General features: G+C 43.5%; 1 protein-coding gene across 1 annotated transcript in view; it reads right to left on the bottom strand.

Moving 5' to 3' along the window:
- The window catches only part of CLSTN2 (calsyntenin 2), a 1,124,690-nt gene that overhangs the window by 7,372 nt on the left and 1,097,597 nt on the right, over window positions 1-19,721 (bottom strand). Inside the window, 1 exon segment of the mRNA XM_040349061.1 lies at window positions 2,470-2,654. Within this exon segment, the coding sequence (XP_040204995.1) occupies window positions 2,470-2,654 (185 nt within the window).

Below are 19,721 nucleotides of genomic sequence, written 5' to 3' on the forward strand. Positions count from 1 at the left end.
CCTTGCTTAGAAATCTCAGGGGAGTGTAAATTTTCCAGATATCACAAAATGTTTTTTAGTCACCCATCTACACCATCTGACCTTAAGGTCCACACTTCGACTCACTAATTTAGCTCCCACTCCCAATATTAGACTCACATTTCCCAACTTTCATGATTCATACCAGAAACATATGGTCTTATTGTAAAACAAAATACCACTTGTCCGCCTGTGGCTGGACAACTCCCTGTTTCGCTGTCGAGATATAACATACAAGATGAACTAGATACTGCTCAAATGAGAAACTTTACTCAAAAACTTGAAAACTAGAGTATGAAGAATAGGAAGACATATCAAACAATGTGAACAAACTTCCATTTGCACCCTATATAATGAGAACCGGAGATGCAACAACTCCATAGCTAACCTATATCATATATACCGGGAATGCTCTAAAATATGACCCATTTGGCAAAATACCCCAAAAAAAAATGCCCTTAAATTACTACTCATTCAACCATTTTTTTAGACCCAGCTTACTTTTTACTAGACTTACCAATACCGACCATGACAAACCTAAAATTGTCTACACCATATCCTACACACTACACAATTCCGGTTATTTACGAAAGGCAAATCCACTTTGCACTGCACATGCAAACTACAAGTGCAAAGTGCACTTGAAATTGCACTTGGAAGTGCAGTTGCTGTAAATCTGAGGGGTAGGTCTGAAATGAGGGGAAGCTCAGCTGATTTTATCATCCAATCATGTGCAAGCTAAAATGCTGTTTTTTATTTTCCTTGCATGTCCCCCTCAGCTACCCCATCTACAGTAACTTCACTTCCTAGTGTGCTTTCAAGTGCAATTTGCACTTGTAGTGCAATGTGGATTTGCCTTTTTGTAAATAACCCCCAATATCCTAACCATAGCCAGGTATCTGATAGATTGAAATGGTGTCAAATTACGCTGGCATCAACATTAGACTTCTATAAATGCATAAATGAGATTCATAATGTGGAAATTTCTGACTGCCAAGTAAATACCAACCTAACAGTTTTTAATAGAAAATTATGTTCATGGACTCTTGTGACTATCCAACTCCTCTCCCTCTTTTTACCAATACCCTTCCTTTTCTTCCTTTCCTTTCTTTCCTTTCCTTCCTTTGCTTCCTTTCTTTCCTTTCCTTTCCTTTCCTTCCTTTCCTTCCTTCCCTTTCTTTCCTTCCTTCCATACCCTTATCCTTAGATGGTATTTCTACTCCTGTTATATCAGTGGAATAATCTTCTATCGTTATGCCTTGTTTATAAGATACTTTGAGACATATATCATGTCTCAACCATGTACTGGCATAATGAAAACCATACAATGTTTTTCTTAAACTGTAAGTACTCTTTGTTGTAACATATAAAAAATGTCATTAATTCTTCAAGCTAATATGCCTTTTTTTTGTTTACCATATCACAACCTTGTATGTGTATTTTGTTATGTATCAATGCAATGTTTTTATACATAATGCATAATATAAAACTTTATTAAACAAAGAATTTTTCAAAATATGAATGATTTTCTTTTAATTTCATGCTTCTGTTTGTACTTTTCTCTACATTCAGACCAAGCTGTTCAGCAAAATGATAAATACAAGGGCTGAATAATGACTTTTATTTATATTTTTTTTCCCAAAAGAAAACTTTAACTGCCTAAAAGGTGTTGGATTTATGCTTTTATTTGTTTGTCACTTACTAAAAAGAGGTCTATCTATCTATCTATCTATCTATCTATCTATCTATCTATCTATCTATCTATCTATCTATCTATCTATCTATCTATCTATCTATCTATCTATCTATCTATCTATCTATCTATCTATCTATCTATCTATCTATCTATCTATCTATCCTATTCTAACTCTATGGGGTGGCAATGTTGCAGCAAATTCATTGCTGAACAGCCAGAATAGTCACTCTCTTAAAGTGGAAATGAAGGCAGTTAACAAAAGAATGGCAGTAGGCAGACTATTCTCATGCAATGTCTCTTCTGCATCAAATAAACCTACCTGTTAACTCACAGTCTTAAGTACCATTTAAACTAAACAGAACATGTGCAGCTCAGTTTAAACTACAGTTCCCGTGTGTCAGGATGTCTGGTGTCATTCTGCGTCAACCAATGGAAATTCCTAAAGACCAACACCTGGACAGAATATTCCGATGCTGGTGAGTCACCCAGAATGTTACAGAGGAAGTACATTTTGCTCCACTTTAAAGGAAGTGTAAAATCAATTGTTCTACTAACAGGATTAACAGGCAATGTAAATGTATTTTATGGGGGGGCTAAAGTGCTAATGCTATTTAGAGGCCGCAGCATATATGTGATTTTGCCTATAGTTCTACTTTACCAGGCACATTTTCAAGAGAAAGAGAAAACACTGTAGTAATAATAGTAATAGAAACTGAAACACATATCGACCCAATTAACAAGGCAACAACATATACCTCCATTGGATTAACTGTGATGGTTAAAGCAGTTTCATCCCAGTCCATTTCAGTGTCTTTTGTTGTCTCTTTTTCTGCAAAGTCCTGTTGGTGAACTGCTCGCAATCTGAAGATTCCCAGTACAACAATAATCACCAAAATACTGATACAAGCCACAAGGACAATTGTTGTAGCACCTGGGGAGACTAAACAATAATTTGACATATTAGCATTTCTTACACATTTAAATTGTAAACACTAAGAAAGCAATACAATAATATAATTCCTCGATAATTAAAAGTTAAAATATCTTTTTTTTTTTTTTACTAAAAGCTGAGGTCTAAGTTTTGCCATTGCCATCATAATAAATCATTTATTTACCGACCTTATGCACCAAAGTACAAAAGCTATAGTATTAATACCAACAGGACTGGAGATTCAGATCAAGACTTATGCCACACACGACCGTTATTCGGGTTCTAAAAAATGACGTTTTTCTTTTATGTCATTAAAAACGATTGTGTGTGGGCTCCAGAGCATTTTTCACGATCTAAAAAATGGACATCTTGGCGCGTCCCCGAGATGCCGATGCACGTGCCTGGCGGCCGCGATGTCCGCCAGGTACCCACGATTGGCAATAACAGAGCAGGTACGTGGAGCTCTGTGTGTACAGCTCCACGTTCTGTCAGGGAGAGGAAACAGATGCTGTGTCCCTTGTACATAGGGACACAGCATCTCACCTCCACCAGTCAGTCCCCCTCCCCACAGTAAGAATCACTCCCAGGATACACATTTAACCCCTTCCTCGCCCCCCTAGTGTTAACCCCTTCCCTGCCAGTCACATTTATACAGTCAATGCATTTTTATAGCACTTTTCGCTGTATTAATGTGAATGGTCCCAAAAATGTGTCAAAAGTGTCCGATGTGTCCGCCGCAATATCGCAGTCCTGCCAAAATTTGCAGATCGCCGTATTACTAGTAAAAAAAAAAAATTCAGAATTCTCTCCCCTATTTTGTAGCCACTATAACTTTTGCGCAAACCAATCACTATACGCTTATTGCGATTTTTTTTTTACCAAAAATATGTAGAATACGTATCGGCCTAAACTGAGAAAAAAAATAGTTTTTTTTTTTTAAATGGGATATTTATTACAGCAAAAAGGTAAAAAATATTGTGGTTTTTTTTCAAATCTGTTGCCCTTTTTTTGCTTATAGCGCAAAAAATAAAAACCGCAGAGGTGATCGAATACCACCAAAAGAAAGCTCTACTTGTGGGAAAAAAAGGACGTAAATTTTGTTTGGGAGGCACGTTGCACGACCGCGCAGTTTTAATTTAAAGCGACGCAGTGCTGAAAGCTGAAATTTCGCCTGGGCAGGAAGGGGGTATATGTGCCCAGTAAGCAAGTGGTTAAGAGTGTTGGGTTATTTTGAGGGGACAGCAAATGTACACTGTTATACAAGCTGTACACTACTTTACATTGTAGCAAAGTGTTATTTCTTCAGTGTTGTCACATGAAAATATATAATAATATATTTACTAAAATGTGAGTGGTGCACTCACTTTTGTGAGATACTGCATATATTTTTTTCCTTCTATTGGTTGAACTAGATTGTCTTTTTTTAACCAGACTAACTATGTAACTATGTAAGCTTGCTCTGGGACCTGATCATGTGACCAGACCATACCCCCCTTGATTAGGTAAGTGTACACATCTTTCCTTTACAGGATAGTTAGCATAGGGCTTAGAATGGGGTAGGAGTAAGTTTAAGCTTAGTTAGCTTTTGATCATACTTTGGCTTTAAATCAGAGAGCGTCACAAAAAAAGGTTTTTAAGATAGTTGTTGTGTTGTCATCTCTTAGGCAACACATTTATTTATTCTTTAAGATGAAGCACAAGTTCATTTTAAAGTGTAACTTCTCTTTCATTGACAACACAAAACTTTTTACAGACTGATTCCTAAATGGGAGGGTCTGTATTTATTACAACCACCTGATTGCAGCTTTCCTCATTAAAACAATGAAAGTCTATGTCAATATACTTTTAGAAGTTCTTAAATTTATTGCAGGGGATGCCAAATGTTAATTGTAGCTTAGTGCAGAAAATCAGTGAGTCAGTCACACAAGCAGAATATTACATTTCTAGGGGGTTCCATACACTACAACTGTACGGGGCACCTTCAGGTTGCCATATTGTACCAAATTATTTTTGAAAATTACATTGATGTCTAATTAAAATTTTAAGAAAATTCTTAAAATACAAAATGGCTTGTGTAGCATTTTTTTTAAGGAAAGTGGAGTTATTCTTTGAAGAAAACAATGGTATTATAGACAGGTCTTTGACTTCAGAAATGATCTACACACATTTTAAGCACACATCTTGATGTTCATTTGTATGAACAGTAGTGAGTGTTGGCCGATTTGAATAAATATTCCAAGGTCTGGGATCTCTCCAGTTTTTAAAGTTCTTTCTTAAAAAGTGATGTTAATCACTGAGAATTTCTCTACTTCTAGACACCCACCAAACAGTTTAAGTTTAAGAACAGTTAAAATAAATTACTTTACCTGTTGTCGCGAATGTGTTTCCAGCACGACAGCATCGCGCTGATTCTCGGCGTCAGGGTGCCGACATTGCGCACTCGCTGGAATAGACAAACCACATTCCAGCGAGCGCATCATAGAAGCGACGGGAGATCCGACTTGGATTCCCGCCAATTCTAGCCGTGGCGTTTGGTATGAATCCTGAGGGGGAATTCAACGCCAAATTTTAAATAAAAACTCGGCATGGGTTTCCCCCCCCCAGGGGCATACCAGGCTCTTAGGTCTGGGTTGTAAGGAGAACCCCCTTACGCCAAAAAAACGGCGTGGGGGTCCCCCCACAATCCATACAAGACCCGTATCGAAAGCACGCTGCCCGGCCGGTCAGGAAAGGAGTGGGGACGAGCGAGCGCCCCCCCTCCTGAGCCGTACCAGACCGCATGCCCTCAACATGGGGGGGGTTGGGTGCTCTGGGGCAGGGGGGCACACTGTGGCCCCCCACCCCAGAGCACTCTGTCCACATGTTGATAAGGACAGGGCCTCTTCCCGACAACCCTGGCCGTTGGTTGTCGGGGTCTGCAGGCGGGGGGCTTATCGGAATCCCAGATACCGGCCCCCACCCTAGGGGAATGAATATGGGGTACCACGTGGGTAGGTACCGGAGCATGATGGGACTGTGACATCATAAGAGGCCTATATGAATCATTGTGAACCGCGCACCCGGCATAACAGTGGGAAGAAGTGTTGTGTCAACATCGGAAGAAGAGAAGAAGGCAGAAGACGTCACAGTAATTGAGCTAACACGAAGATAGCGGCGGCCAGCCCTGAAGAAGAAGGCACCGGAGAGCGAGCAGGAGAAGAACTGGGGAGCGCCGAGATGACAGCGGAGAAGATGGAAGAAGACCCCCGGAGAGTGGAGAAGACCCCCGGAGAGCAGAGAAGACCCCCGGAGAGCGGAAGAGAACCAGACGGTGGTGAAGACCAACACACACACCCCCTCGCAGAAGAAGGGCCCCCCTGGTAAAAGAGCTAAAGAAGAGAGGGGGGCCCCCAGAGCTGACTAATAAATTACTTTAAAAACCCTGTGTCGTGTGTTTATTTTCTTTTACACTTTGCCTCCAGGTGAATGGGTAGGGGTACGATGTAGGGGGGCTCCCAGATTCCGATAATCCCCCTGCCTGCAGACCCCGACAACCAACGGCCAGGGTTGTCGGGAAGAGGCCCTGTCCTTATCAACATGGGGACAGGGTTCTCTGGGGTGGGCCGCATCCCAACCCCCCCATGTTGAGGGCATGTGGCCTGGTACGGCTCAGGAGGGGGGCCCTTGCTCGTTCCCACTCCTTTCCTGACCGGCCGGGCAACGTGCTTTGGATACGGGTCTGGTATGGATTGTGGGGGGACCCCCACGCCGGTTTTTCGGCGTTGGGGGGTTCTCCTTACAACCCATACCAGACCTAAGGGCCTGGTATGCTCCTGGGGGGGAACCCACACCGTTTTTTTATTTAAAATTTGGCGTAGAGTTCCCCCTCAGGATTCATACCAAACGCCGTGGCTAGAATTGGCGGGAATCCAAGTTGGATCCCTGTCGCTTCTATGACGGCTTTTTCTCCATCGCGGCAAGCCGGCTCGGCGCTGGCTCCCACGATGGGGCTCGTAGGTGGTCAATCTCGCCGAGAAAGGGAGCGAGATTGACACAATATCGCGGTCACCCACTGTAAAGCTGAACTATAAAATGCTGGATTATTAGGGTTTAAGTCAATGTGGTTCATGCCACCTTGTTAACGTATCCCTTTAATTTACACTTTTTATTTTTACTAATCGCTGGAAGTACCGTTATTACTATACTTCTGATGCTCTTGAAGCCGCAGAGTTGTGGAGTCCTCCTGCCTAATTAGAATATTATGTGAACCCATGCACAAAATACAAAGGCTTCTGTAAATTAATTAAAAAGTATAGGGGTGGGCAGAGGTGCTGCTGTATGATATAGCAACGTCTCTCCTGACAAAGCACCAGGAGTATAATGATAGCTGCACTCCAAATGCTCAGTAAAACAGTGAGTTGTACAAAAGAGATAAGTCCAGCAGGTGGCATGCACCTTGTTGGACTTAACCCATACTGTTAACTCTGGATTAACCAAGGAAAAGGCTATTAAGGAACTTTTAAGGTCTCATCTGGGTTTAACCGTATTGATTGCCTATTTGGGATGTGGTGGCAATTATATGGTTTCACTCCTGACATGATCTAAGTGGGCTTAACCCATAGTAATCCAGCAGACCTTAGACAGTCACTAAATTACTGGAATTCAACTTTAAGGTGAGGTATTCTTGGTAATATTCTAGTAGTATATTGAATTAAAAGTTTTAAATGAACATAAAGCCTTCATTTTATATGTTCCAATGGAAGATAGAAGTCTACTGGCCAACGTGAGTAGAAACACCATCAAATTCATTCACCAATCAACAGCAGTTGAGCAAGCAGCATTTGGTGTGTTTGCTAGAGGAACATCACTGTGTTTGATATTCACAATAGAGCTATAGTATTAGTATAATGCCCCTGTTTCCTTGACATAAGAAAACATTACCTACACTTTAAATAGCAAGTAAAAGGTCAGATAGAACACAATTTAGTAAGTGCAATGAAATATTATTTGCATTTTCTCTTTCAAACTTTATATTGAAGTTTTATACAATACAGTGAAAAGGATAAAAAAAATGAACAACAAATAAGAAAAGAAACATCACGTACAAATACATGGCATAGTGTACATAAACCGAGGCCTCAGGAGAAATAAATAAATACATTTTTGGAAATCTTTGTACGTTATGGAGTTTCCCCAACTAGGCAGAGACAAAGGAACTGAAATATAAACTATATAACAACTAACACATAAGATATTAGATAAAGTCTGGTATAGAAGGGGAAACAAGAAACAAGAGGACCTCATCTACTCCATTTTCATTTTATAAAGAATTGGATTTTATGTGTTCCCTCAATAATGAGTATAATGCCAGTCTATTAAAGCAGATCATCTTGTGCCATCTGCCACCTGTAGGATGGTACATGCCATGCTTTGTTTGCTAAGTAACAGGGATAAGCCTTTCTTTATCTACATTTAGAACTGATAATAGTCTCAGAACTTTCTTTTTTCCATCTGTATTTAACAGCCAGCTGTTGCATTTAGAATTCCCATTGCTCAAGCATTGAAATGATACAGTATAGCTTATAAAATGTTGTTATTTTTTGTTTTGTTTTGTTTCATAAATGTTTTATTCAGAAAAATAGAATACAATATTACAATTCATGAGCTGTTCATTGGACAGAAATGGGTAAGCCCACATGAATTTGAAATGGATAATGCACACAAAACTGTCTGCAAATCAATTTAAATCAGAAGAACTTATATATAATCTTAAACGTCTAACTTATCCTTAAAACTTTCAATCGAAATTATTGTAACGCAAAACAGAAGAACCAGAAAGATAGTGGATGCTTTACTCAGACAGCAGCCAAATTACTGAACCTGCAGATATACCATGAGTATAGGTACATTATGAACGAACTTGCTTATGTTGGAGTGGGAAAATTTGGAGATAAATTGGGATATTTGGTGGTGGGGGAAAAGAGTGGGTGGGGCGAGAGGAAGGAGGGGAAAGGTTACCTGCTTTCTCAATACTCTCTCAATACATCATCCCCCACTTGGTCCCCCACATCCCCCACTGTCCAGAGTAAAGCCAGCTCACAACTGCTTGCAGTTGATCTTCTCAGTCAGCCTTCATTTGACATTAAATGTCCAACTAGCTGCCATAACTAAGATAAGCAACAGTCATTTTGTGAATCCAGCAGTAGACATGCTCCAAACACCCCCCCCCCCTGTTGGGTTCGCAGCAGTGCTCCCAAACAGGGGAAATGTTCTAACCTAAATGGCAAACCCCATTGAAGCCTATGAGAGCCAAAAAGTAAAAATCAAAAGTGCCCATTTTGAAGGCTTATATGCAAGTAATTGGCCTATAAAATGGGTATGGGGGCAATGTAGTATTAAATGCAAACATTTTTTTAAATAGGTAAGGAGTGGGGTCACCTGGCTACATCACCAGGTGGCACTGCCCCTTCTGACATCGTGGACTGGTGCATACTGGGCCTGTGATGTCACAAGGGGTGGAGCCACCAGGTGACATTGCCAGGTAGCCCTTCCTCTTACCTATTTAAAAACTTTCAAAGCACAGAGGAGGCATTCAGCAGGAAGCTGTGCCAGAAGGAAGGTCGGCGGGCAGCGTGATTGACGATGGATTTACATCGAGGGACACTATTTTTTTATAAAAAAACTTGTCAAAAACGTGTCTTTTTTTGTACACTTTTTGGTGAATGGGTAGGGGTACTACGTACCCGAAACGCATTCACATAAGGGGGGCAGGATATTGGGGTTTCTGCCCGCAGACCCCACAACCACCAGCCGTGGTTGTGGGAATGTGGCCCTTGCCTCATCAACATGAGCCCCCCGCCCCAAGCACCCACCTCCCCATGTTGAGGGCATGTGGCCTGGTATGGTTCATAAGTGGGGATCTCGCTTGTCTCCCCCCCATTCCTGACCAGCCAGGCTGCATGCCCGGATAAGGATTGGGTATTGATTTTGGGTAGGACCTCATGCCATTCTTTTTTTAACTTTGGAGAGGGTTATCCCTCCAAATCCATACCAGACCTGGAGGGCCTGGCATGGACTGGGGATGGGGGGGCGCACGCTGTTTTCTTCTTTATTATTTAACAGGCACCTTTTTTTTCATACAGCTGTCAGCGGGAAAACCCATTGACAGCTCGGTTGTTAAGGACCCGGCGGTCAGCTTTCCAGCCCCGCTCCTTAACAACCAGCTTACACTGTGCCCTGATTGGGCAAAGCTTTGAAGGCCGAAGAGAGAAGGGGAGAACAGATGCATGTGGGAGACAGGCAGGATAGGGTGGGAGAGACCCAAGAAAATATTAACAGAAAAAACAGGGGGGTTGGGGGAGTAAAGGTGGATAAGCAAGAGATGTTTAAGGGAAAAATAAGGGTAAAAAAAAGGTAAGAGTGTTGATTTACTAAAGGCAAATCTTGTATACCTGACAAAGTAGACCAGTAGTTGCCTAATGCCGTATACACATGATCGGAAATTTTGACAAGAAAAGTCAGATGTGAGCTTTTAGTCGGAAATTCCGACCGTGTGTAGGCTCCAACTGAATTTTTCTGTCGGAATTTCTGCCAAGAAAAATTTGGGAGCTAGTTCTCAAATTTTCCGACGGGAAAAGTTCTTGTCGGAAATTCCAGTCGTCTGTATGCAATTCCGACGGAGAAAAATCCTACGCATGCTAGGAATCAACTCGACGCATGCTCGGAAGCATTGAACTTAATTTTTCTCGACTCGTCATAGTGTTGTACGTCACCGCATTCTTGATGGTCGGAATTTGGTGTGACCGTGTGTATGCAACACAAGTTTGAGACAAAATTCAGTCGGAAAAAAATCCACAGGTTTCTTGTCGGAATCTCCGACCGTGTGTACGTGGCATTAGACCATTTTAAATTCTGCCAGGTCTAGGGGTCCAGACAAAGGGGGGAGAATCCACCTAGGAGAGGGTCCAACCAGGCAATGTTTCCAAATACAAGGGGCCAGATTCACAGAGATTGGCGTATCTCTGTGCGGGCATAGCGCATCTCATATGCGCTACGCCGACCTAACATAAAGAGGCAAGTACAGTATTCACAAAGCACTTGCTCCCTAAGTTACGGCGGCATATCGTAAATGGGCCGGCGTAAGCCCGCCTAATTCAAAGTAGACTGGTAGTGGGCGTGTTGTATTGAAATGAATCGTGACCCCAGGTAAATTAAGCGCCAAACGAACGGCGCATGCGCGCGCATGCTCAGAATCACATCGAATTTACGCCCTAAGATACGACGGCTCAATGTCAATGACGTGAACGTAACTTACGCCCAGCCCCATTCACGTACGACTTACGTAAACAACGTAAAAATATACGCTTGTTCCGACGTCCATACTTTGCATTACCTGCGCCTCATATAGCAGGGGTAACTTTACGCCGGACGTAAGCCTTACGTAAACGGCATAGCTAAATCCGTTGGACGCAAGTACGTTCGTGAATCTGCGTATCTAGGTCATTTGCATATTCAACGCGTACATTTACGGAAGCGCCCCTTGCGGCCAAAGTAAATATGCACCCAAGATACGAGGGCGTAGGAGACTTACGTCGGTGTATCTTGGCAAATTTCAGGCATATCTAGTTTCAAGAATACGCGTATAGATACGACGGCGCACATTTGGACTTACGACGGTGTATCTTGAGATACGTCGTCGTAAGTCCTTTCTGAATCTGGCCCAAGATCTTTACCAAACAGAGGATGAGCGAAAATAATGTTAAAATCCACCTTCAAAAAGCATACTTAGGTTTATTTCCAAACCAGGTTAATAGCAAGTTAGGGATAGATGCCTCTCCCAGATGGATTTAACCCATGTCCCCTATAAAACCTCAGATTTCCAACCCCTTGGCTTTTTCAATAAACGGTGGATATCCAATTAGGGATACCAACAAATACAATTTTAACAGACACACATTAAAATATATAATTGAACATCCCCCCCAACACAAACATAAGGCCCTAAGCATCATTTGGAAAAGGGAATCCTCCTGACATAATCAGTTAAAATACTGTAATGCCTTGTACACACAATCAGTTTTCCCGGCAGTAAAAAGTCCGCCAGGAAAACCGAGAACCTGCTCCGTAGCTTTTTTCCCTCTACACACGGCTGGTTTTCCTGGCAGGAAAACTGCCATGAGAGCTTTGATCAGGAAACCCGGCCATGTGTATGCTCCACCTCAGGCTTTCCCCATAGATTCCCCAGCTGGATTCCTGGTGGTTTTCCTGTCAGGAAAACTTCTATGGAGCATACACAGGACAGTTGCGAAAACATGGCATCGTGTGTACAAGGCATCAGGATCTCATTTACAAAGGTTACTTGAAATTGCAAGTCCCACATATCTGTCAGTGGGAGTGTATGTCTGTAGTATGTTGCTCATGGCAGTATTTATCTGCACATAGGCTTAGGAGTCAGAATACTGTACACTAGGGATGAGCTTTGAGTTCGAGTCAAACTCATGTTCGACTCGAACATTGCCTGTTCGCTGAACAGCGAACCATTTGGGGTGTTCGCTGCAAATTCGAAAAGCCGCGAAACACCCTGTAAAAGTCTATGGGAGAAATCTAAAGTGCTAATTTTAACCGCTTAACGACCACCACATGTATATGTACGTCCACAGAATGGCACGTACAGACAGATGGGCGTACATGTACGTCCCTGCCTTTCCGCGGGTCAGGGGTCCGATCGGGACCCCCCCGGTACATGCGGCGGTCGGAAATCGTCGGGGAGCGATCCGGGATGAGGGTGTGGTTATTCGTTTCTAGCCGCCCCCTCGCAAACGCTCCCCGGAGCTGAAGAACGGGGAGAGCCGTATGTAAACACGGCTTCCCCGTGCTTCTCTGTGGCGGCTGCATCGATCGTGTGATCCCTTTTATAGGGAGACACGATCGATGATGTCAGACCTACAGCCACACCCCCCTACAGTTGTAAACACACACTAGGTGAGACATAACTCCTTCAGCGCCCCCTGTGGTTAACTCCCAAACTGCAACTGTCATTTTCACAATAAACAATGCAATTTAAATGCATTTTTTGCTGTGAAAATGACAATAGTCCCAAAAATGTGTCAAAATTGTCCGAAGTGTCCGCCATAATGTCGCAGTCATGAAAAAAAACGCTGATCGCCGCCATTAGCAGTAAAAATAAATAATAAAAATGCAATAAAACTATCCCCTATTTGTAAACGCTATAAATTTTGCGCAAACCAATCGATAAACGCTTATTTCGATTTTTTTTTACCAAAAATAGGTAGAAGAATACATACAGCAGAGGTGATCAAATACCACCAAAAGAACGCTCTATTTGTGGGGAAAAAAGGAAGTCAATTTTGTTTGGGAGCCACATCGCACGACAGCACATTTGTATGTTAAAGCGACGCAGTGCCGAATCGCAAAACCTGGCCTGGGCTTTTAGCTGCCTAAAGGTCCGGGGCTTAAGTGGTTAAAGGCTTATATGCAAGTTATTGTCATAAAAAGTGTTTGGGGACCTGGGTCCTGCCCCAGGGGACATGTATCAATGCAACAAAAAGTTTTTAAAACGGCCATTTTTTTGAGAGCAGTGATTTTAATAATGCTAAAAGGGAAACAATACAAGTGAAATATTCCTTTAAATTTCGTACCTAGGGGTGTGTAAAGTATGCCTGTAAAGCAGCGCTTGTTTCCCATGCTTAGAACTGTCCCTGTACAAAGTGTAATTTCTGAAGAAAAAAAAAGTCATTTAAAACCACTCGCGGCTATAATGAATTGTCGGCTCCCGGCAATACAGAGAAAAGGCATTAAAAGTCATTGAGAAAAATAAATAAAAATGCGCGGGGGTCCCCCCCAAATTCAATTACCAGGCCCTTCAGGTCTGGTATGGATATTAAGGGGAACTCCACCCCAAATAAAAAAAAAAATTACATGGTGTTCCCCCCACATATCCATACCAGACCCTTCAGGTCTGGTATGGATTTTAAGGGGAACTCCACCCCAAATAAAAAAAATGGCATGGAGTTCCCCCAAAAATCCATACCAGATCCTTTATCCGAGCACGCAACCTGGCAGGCCGTGGGAAAAGAGTGGGGGCGAGAGAGTGCACATTGGCTTAGCTTGGACAGGGTTTTTTTCGCCTTCCTCTGGATCAAAAATCAGGGAGCTGGGATTCTGTGAATCATCACTCCCAGCACTACTGCAAAGCCCCCCCCCCCTTATAGGTATTCTGCCCCCAGTGCGTCAGTGACTATGACAAAACTGAGGTACTCGCCAGCAACTATTTGGGGACTAAAGACATTGGCCTCAAAATTGACGGCCAACACCAAAAAAGTCTTAAGGACTGAACGACTGTGGAGAATCAATCGACGATCGACAGTCAAACACTACACCTGCCTAGCCAAACCAAAGCCCATATCATGCGCTCTGGTCAATACAAGATCAGCAGTAAGACACCAAATAGAAATTCATGATCTCATCCTACAATACGATTTAGACTGTCTCTTTATTACCGAAAGCTGGCTCACAGCTGACTGTAACACCATTCTTGACGAACTGGTTCCTGAGAACTATCGCATAATAACAGAAAACAGAATAGGACAAAGAGGAGGAGGCCTGGCAGTGATCCATAGGAGTTCCCTCTCGATCACTAAACCAGTCCTTCAAAACACACTTCCATTCATGGAATCTCTCTCCCTACAACTTCAAACAAATCCACAGGAGACCATCCATATCCTTCTCTGCTATAGACCACCGGGTCCAAAATCGCAGTTTCTCACATCTTTGACATCATTTCTGTCCACTTATACACTAAACAGCAAACATTTTTTGCTGCTTGGGGATCTCAACCTTTGGGCCAACTCCTCACAGGATCCGGTGGCCGTCGCCTGCATTGACCACTTGGAAGGACTAGGTCTGCAGCAACTAGTATGTGGGCCCACACATGCTTCTGGGCACACCCTCGATCTTATTTTCAGACAAAATCTGGAAGTAAAAATTCTGGAAAATGAGTCCAAAATATGATTACCAAAAATACCCCTTTAACAAAAACGCCGAAACCAGTGACAATGCACTGGACCAGATCTCAGAAAAAGCTCCATTCGGAGCTCTTCAAAACAATACTAGGAAATAAAATAAAAACGATCCCTTCACATAAATCAGCCACTGAAACCCTGGATGCCATAAACACAGCTCTACTGCAGTCAGCCGACTAAACGTAAAACCTGTATCCGTAAATACAACTCCAGTTGGTTTAACGACCAGCTATTGTCCCTTAAGCAAGAACATAGAAGAGCGGAAGCAGCTTGGAAAAGAAGGACCACAGACAAAAACCGCGCCATCTACAATGAAACAACAAAGAAATACCACAAATAAATTTTCCTAGCCCAAAAAAATCATTTCTCCAAGATCATCACCAATGCCCTAAACCGTCCTCGCAAACTCTTCAAGTTGGTTAGTCAGTCCATGAACCCAGCCTGTCTTGAAGCCCCCAATTCTGATACCCAAGAATTTTGCAATGAATTATCGGACCATTTCGTGAACAAAATTGAAAGGATCCACGTAAGCATTCTGCAAAACAGTATCCCCCTCAACCCCCTCAGCAGTCCCCAGCCCAATCACCACAAGAATCAGGCCCAAGTAACAATGTTTACTCAAAAACCCGTCTCCCTGGATGCCACTAAAAATATCATCGGCACTCTGCGAAATAGCACAGCGCCTAACGATATTATCCTCACCAAACTGCTGAAGGAATGTGCCGATATTTTGGCACCACCCATCAAGCAGCTGATTAACCAGTCATTCAGGGAAGGCATAGTGCCCTCCCTGTTGAAACAAGGGATAACCAAACCCATCTTAAAGAAACCCACCCTTGACCCCAAAGACCCTGAACATCGTCGTCCCATAACAGGCCTGAACGTTTTCTCCAAGGTAATGGAGAAAGTGGTGGTGCAACAGCTGCAACATCATTTAGACACCCATAATTTGCTCGATCCTTATCAATTGGGTTTCCGTCCAGGGTACGGGACGGAAACAGCATTGTTCAAAATATGGGATGATGCTCTTGAGGCCGCAGACGAAGGAGAACCTTGTCTTCTAGTACTGTTGGACCTTAGCGCAGCTTTTGATACGGTTGACCACAAACTATTGCTAATTCGGCTAGCTGAAGTAGCCAAGATCGCGGAATGTGACTTACCCTGGTTCTCCTCCTTTTTGGAAAACCGATCACAAGTAGTGAAACTGGCACCATTCACTTCTGAAAAACGCACGGTGTCATGCGGAGTCCCTCAAGGATCACCTCTGTCGCCGGTGCTGTTTAATATCTATCTTCGCCCTCTTTTTGAAATTATCAGCAGCCAAAAGCTGCTCTACCATTCCTATGCGGATGACACACAATTGTATTTTCGCATTTGCAACAAAAAGGATCACCATCTCAATCTAGAGAAATGTCTCTCTTTGATAGAGAACTGGATAACAAAGAGTTATCTTAAACTCAACGGCTCAAAAACAGAACTTCTCCTGTTTCACGCCAATCGGAAGAATCAACTGGCAACAACCTGGACACCTCCGCCCATTCTAGGAAAAATCATCACCCCTAGCACCAAAGTCAAAAGTCTCGGGGTCTTCTTTGACACCTACATGACAAGGGATGCACAAATAGGGTCAGTAGTCAGCGGATCACACCATCTGCTATGCTTATTACGCAGACTAATCCCATTTATTCCTAAGGAAGACATAGCAGTCGTGGTGGGAACAATTGTTAACTCCAGGCTGGACTATGCAAATGCCCTCTATCTCTGACTCCCAAATTACCAAATCACGCGCCTGCAGGTCATTCAGAACACGGCCGCGCGTCTGGTGACTGGAAAAAAAACATGGGAATCAATCTCCCCATCACTGAGAAGCCTTCACTGGCTACCAGTGAAAGACAGAATCACTTTCAAAGCACTCTGTCTAACGCATAAATGTATTTGGGGTAATGCCCCCCAATACCTATGCGACAAAATAAAAGCCTACAACCCCAATCGCGCTCTGCGATCCTCCAACCAAAATTTACTCCAAATCCCCAAAACCAGATACAAGTCCAAAGGAGAAAGAAGATTTGCTGTCCAAGGCCCTCGACTTTGGAACACTTTGCCAACCTCCATTCGGTTGGAGGGGAACCACTTGGCCTTTAGGAGAAAGATCAAAACCCACCTCTTCTGAGCTCAAGGTAGAAGTGGTCAAACAAGCGCCCAGAGGCGATTCAGTTCGCATGTGTAGCGCTATATAAATTTTTCACTCACTCACTCACCCACTCCTGAACCATACCAGGCCACATTCCCTCAACATTGGGAGGATGCTTTGGGGGTCTGTGACCCCTCAAAGCACCATGTCCCCATGTTGATGGGGACACGTGCCTCATCCCCACAACCCTTGCCCGGTGGTTGTGGGGGTCTGCGGGCGGGGGGCTTATCGGAATCTGGAAGACCCCAGGTTTGCCATTGCATCAGAGGGGGGTGGGTCACCCGTCACGTCACTGGGAAAGCCTGGGTTTTCCTTTGCATCAGAGGGGGACGGGGTCACACATTCACCTACATAATTGCTGTCACTGGCTGAAGCCGCGTCATTCCCGGGGTGTCCTCGGTGGAGACAGGTGATGCGCTGCAGACATCTCATCGCTGGATCCTGGACCTGAATGAAGAGGAGATATTCTCATCCCTGGACCCCGGAGAGGAGATCACCCATCGCAGGATACCAACAGCATTGGAGCGGAGACCGAGAGTGGATTACCAACGCTGGAATCTTTTTTTTATTTTTATTTTTTTATTTTTAATAAAGGACTTTCCCAAAGGTGTCTGTGTTTTTTTTTACAATTTGTTACACTTTCTTTGTTACCCCATTACCAATTCACATAGGGGGGCGGGATCTGGGGGTCCCCTTTGATAAGCCCCCCGCCCGCAGACCCCCAGAACCACCGGGCAAGGGTTGTGGGGATAAGGCCCTTGTCCCCATCAACATGGGGACATGGTGCTTTGAGGGGTCATGGACCCCCAAAGCATCCTCCCAATGTTGAGGGCATGTGGCCTGGTACGGTTAAGGAGGGGGGGCTCTCTCTCGTCCCCCCTCTTCCTGCGGCCTGCCAGGTTGCGTGCTCGGATAAAGTGTCTGGTATGGATTTTTGGGGGAACTCCACGCCATTTCTTTTTGAAATTTGGGGTGGATTTCCCCTTAAAATCCATACCAGACCTGAAGGGTCTGGTATGGATATTTGGGGGGAACCCCACGTCATTTTTTTTTAATTTGACACAGGGTTCCCCTTAATATCCATACCTGACCTTTAGAAATTACACTTTGTGCAGGGACAGTTCTAAGCTTGGGAAACAAGCGCTACTTCACAGGCATACTGTACACCCCCCAGGTACGAAATTTAAAGGAATATTTCACTTTATTGTTTCACTTTAAGCATTATTAAAAATAATGCTCCTGAAAAAAATGCTGTTTTTTGCATTGATACATGTTCCCTGGGGCAGGACCCGAGTCCCCATTTGAGTCCCATAGACTTTAATGGGGTTCTAAAGTTCACACTAACTTTTGATCTGCTCTCAGCTTCTGGTGCCAACCGAACGGGGGGTGTTCGGCTCATCCCTACTGTACACCTGTTGATGAGACATCCATTTTTTAAACAAAGCTGGGAATGAGCTGGTTAAACTCAAACTATAATTGAAATGATAAGTAAGCAGATGGCCTAGACATTACATTTGGGTTCCATGCATAGAGGTAGAACATCGGAATCCCAAAGGAGAAGCGTTCATGTATCAGGGTAGTGAATAAAAAATGTAAGCGAAAAATGAAGGGGAGGGTCCACAGAAGTTAGCAGTGTAAACAAGTAACCTCATAATCGTGAAACTAGAATTAGGACCTCAACACTCATCTATATGGGAATTCCTAGCAGAATACAAAATATCCCAAGGGCCAACAGAGCAGTAATTTAAGCTAGTAACCAACCTATCTGAAAACCTCCAAAGGCTCAAAAATCCAGTCTTTCCCTGCAATGTGCTGGTGATGGACCTGGACTCCAGGGTTCTGCATCCCAACGATGAGGTCGCCCAGAGGGAGATAAGGAATTGGACTTTTTAAGCCAAAATCACTGTTGTGGGGCTCTAGGAGTATAGTTTTTGGTATTTTAAACCCAGGAATTCTAGAGTTAGAAAAAGCTGTACCACTCCGGGAGTTCAACAGACTGTAGATCTTCTGGTGTGTATAGCAGGAATGTGCAGCCTCTTAGGGTTGCTGCTAGACAGAAGGAAAGCCTCCAATAGCATGGAATATGTTTTGAGCAGAAACGTTCCAGCAGGGGACGCAACTCACACCTGTGTTGGAGTGTAATCTTCTATGGGTGTTGGAATAGTTTAATTTCAGAGCCATTGAAGAGAACCCAGCCCCTCTCTCTCACTTTGTGGAGGGTAGTCTCCTTTAAAGAGAAGTTTCCAAACAGCAGATCACATGCCTTGGTGGATCTGTATCATGTATGGCTTTGGGGCCTCAAGACCCTGTGTACTCTTTTGAAATCTATTGTGGAGTCCAGTGGCCACTCTAAGGTCTTGTACACGATAGGATAGCCAGAGGACAACGGTCTGAAGGACCGTTGTCCTAGGTTAACCTATGAAGCTGACTGATGGTCCGTTGTGAGTACACACCATCAATTAAAAAAACTATTGTGTCAGAACGTGGTGAACTAGGCAGCTTGGCAGACAGAGTGTAGGTTATATCACCTTCTCCCACAGTGTGGTCTGAATCACTGCTCAGTGAATATGTAGTTGGTGTCTGGGAGGCCACATGTGCTGTGTCTTGGAAGGCCATGGGTGCTGTGTCCTGACCAGCACCAGAATATTTCTACAAAGTTAAATACACAAATCTTGAGATGCCTGAGTTGCTGACATACTTCTGCTAATTTTCCCCATTGTGATAATTATAGAAAGCCCCCGGTAGCCATTACAGGACCCCACTATGCAGGAGCTCCAAGACTTTGTGGTCATCTTAGACCAGAGCCAGACCATGCCACTCTGTTATTTAAAATATTGTTAATGCCACATCATTGTGGGATAACGC

This window comes from Rana temporaria, chromosome 4 (genome assembly GCF_905171775.1).
Source record: "Rana temporaria chromosome 4, aRanTem1.1, whole genome shotgun sequence".
Taxonomy (NCBI): Eukaryota; Metazoa; Chordata; class Amphibia; order Anura; family Ranidae; genus Rana; species Rana temporaria.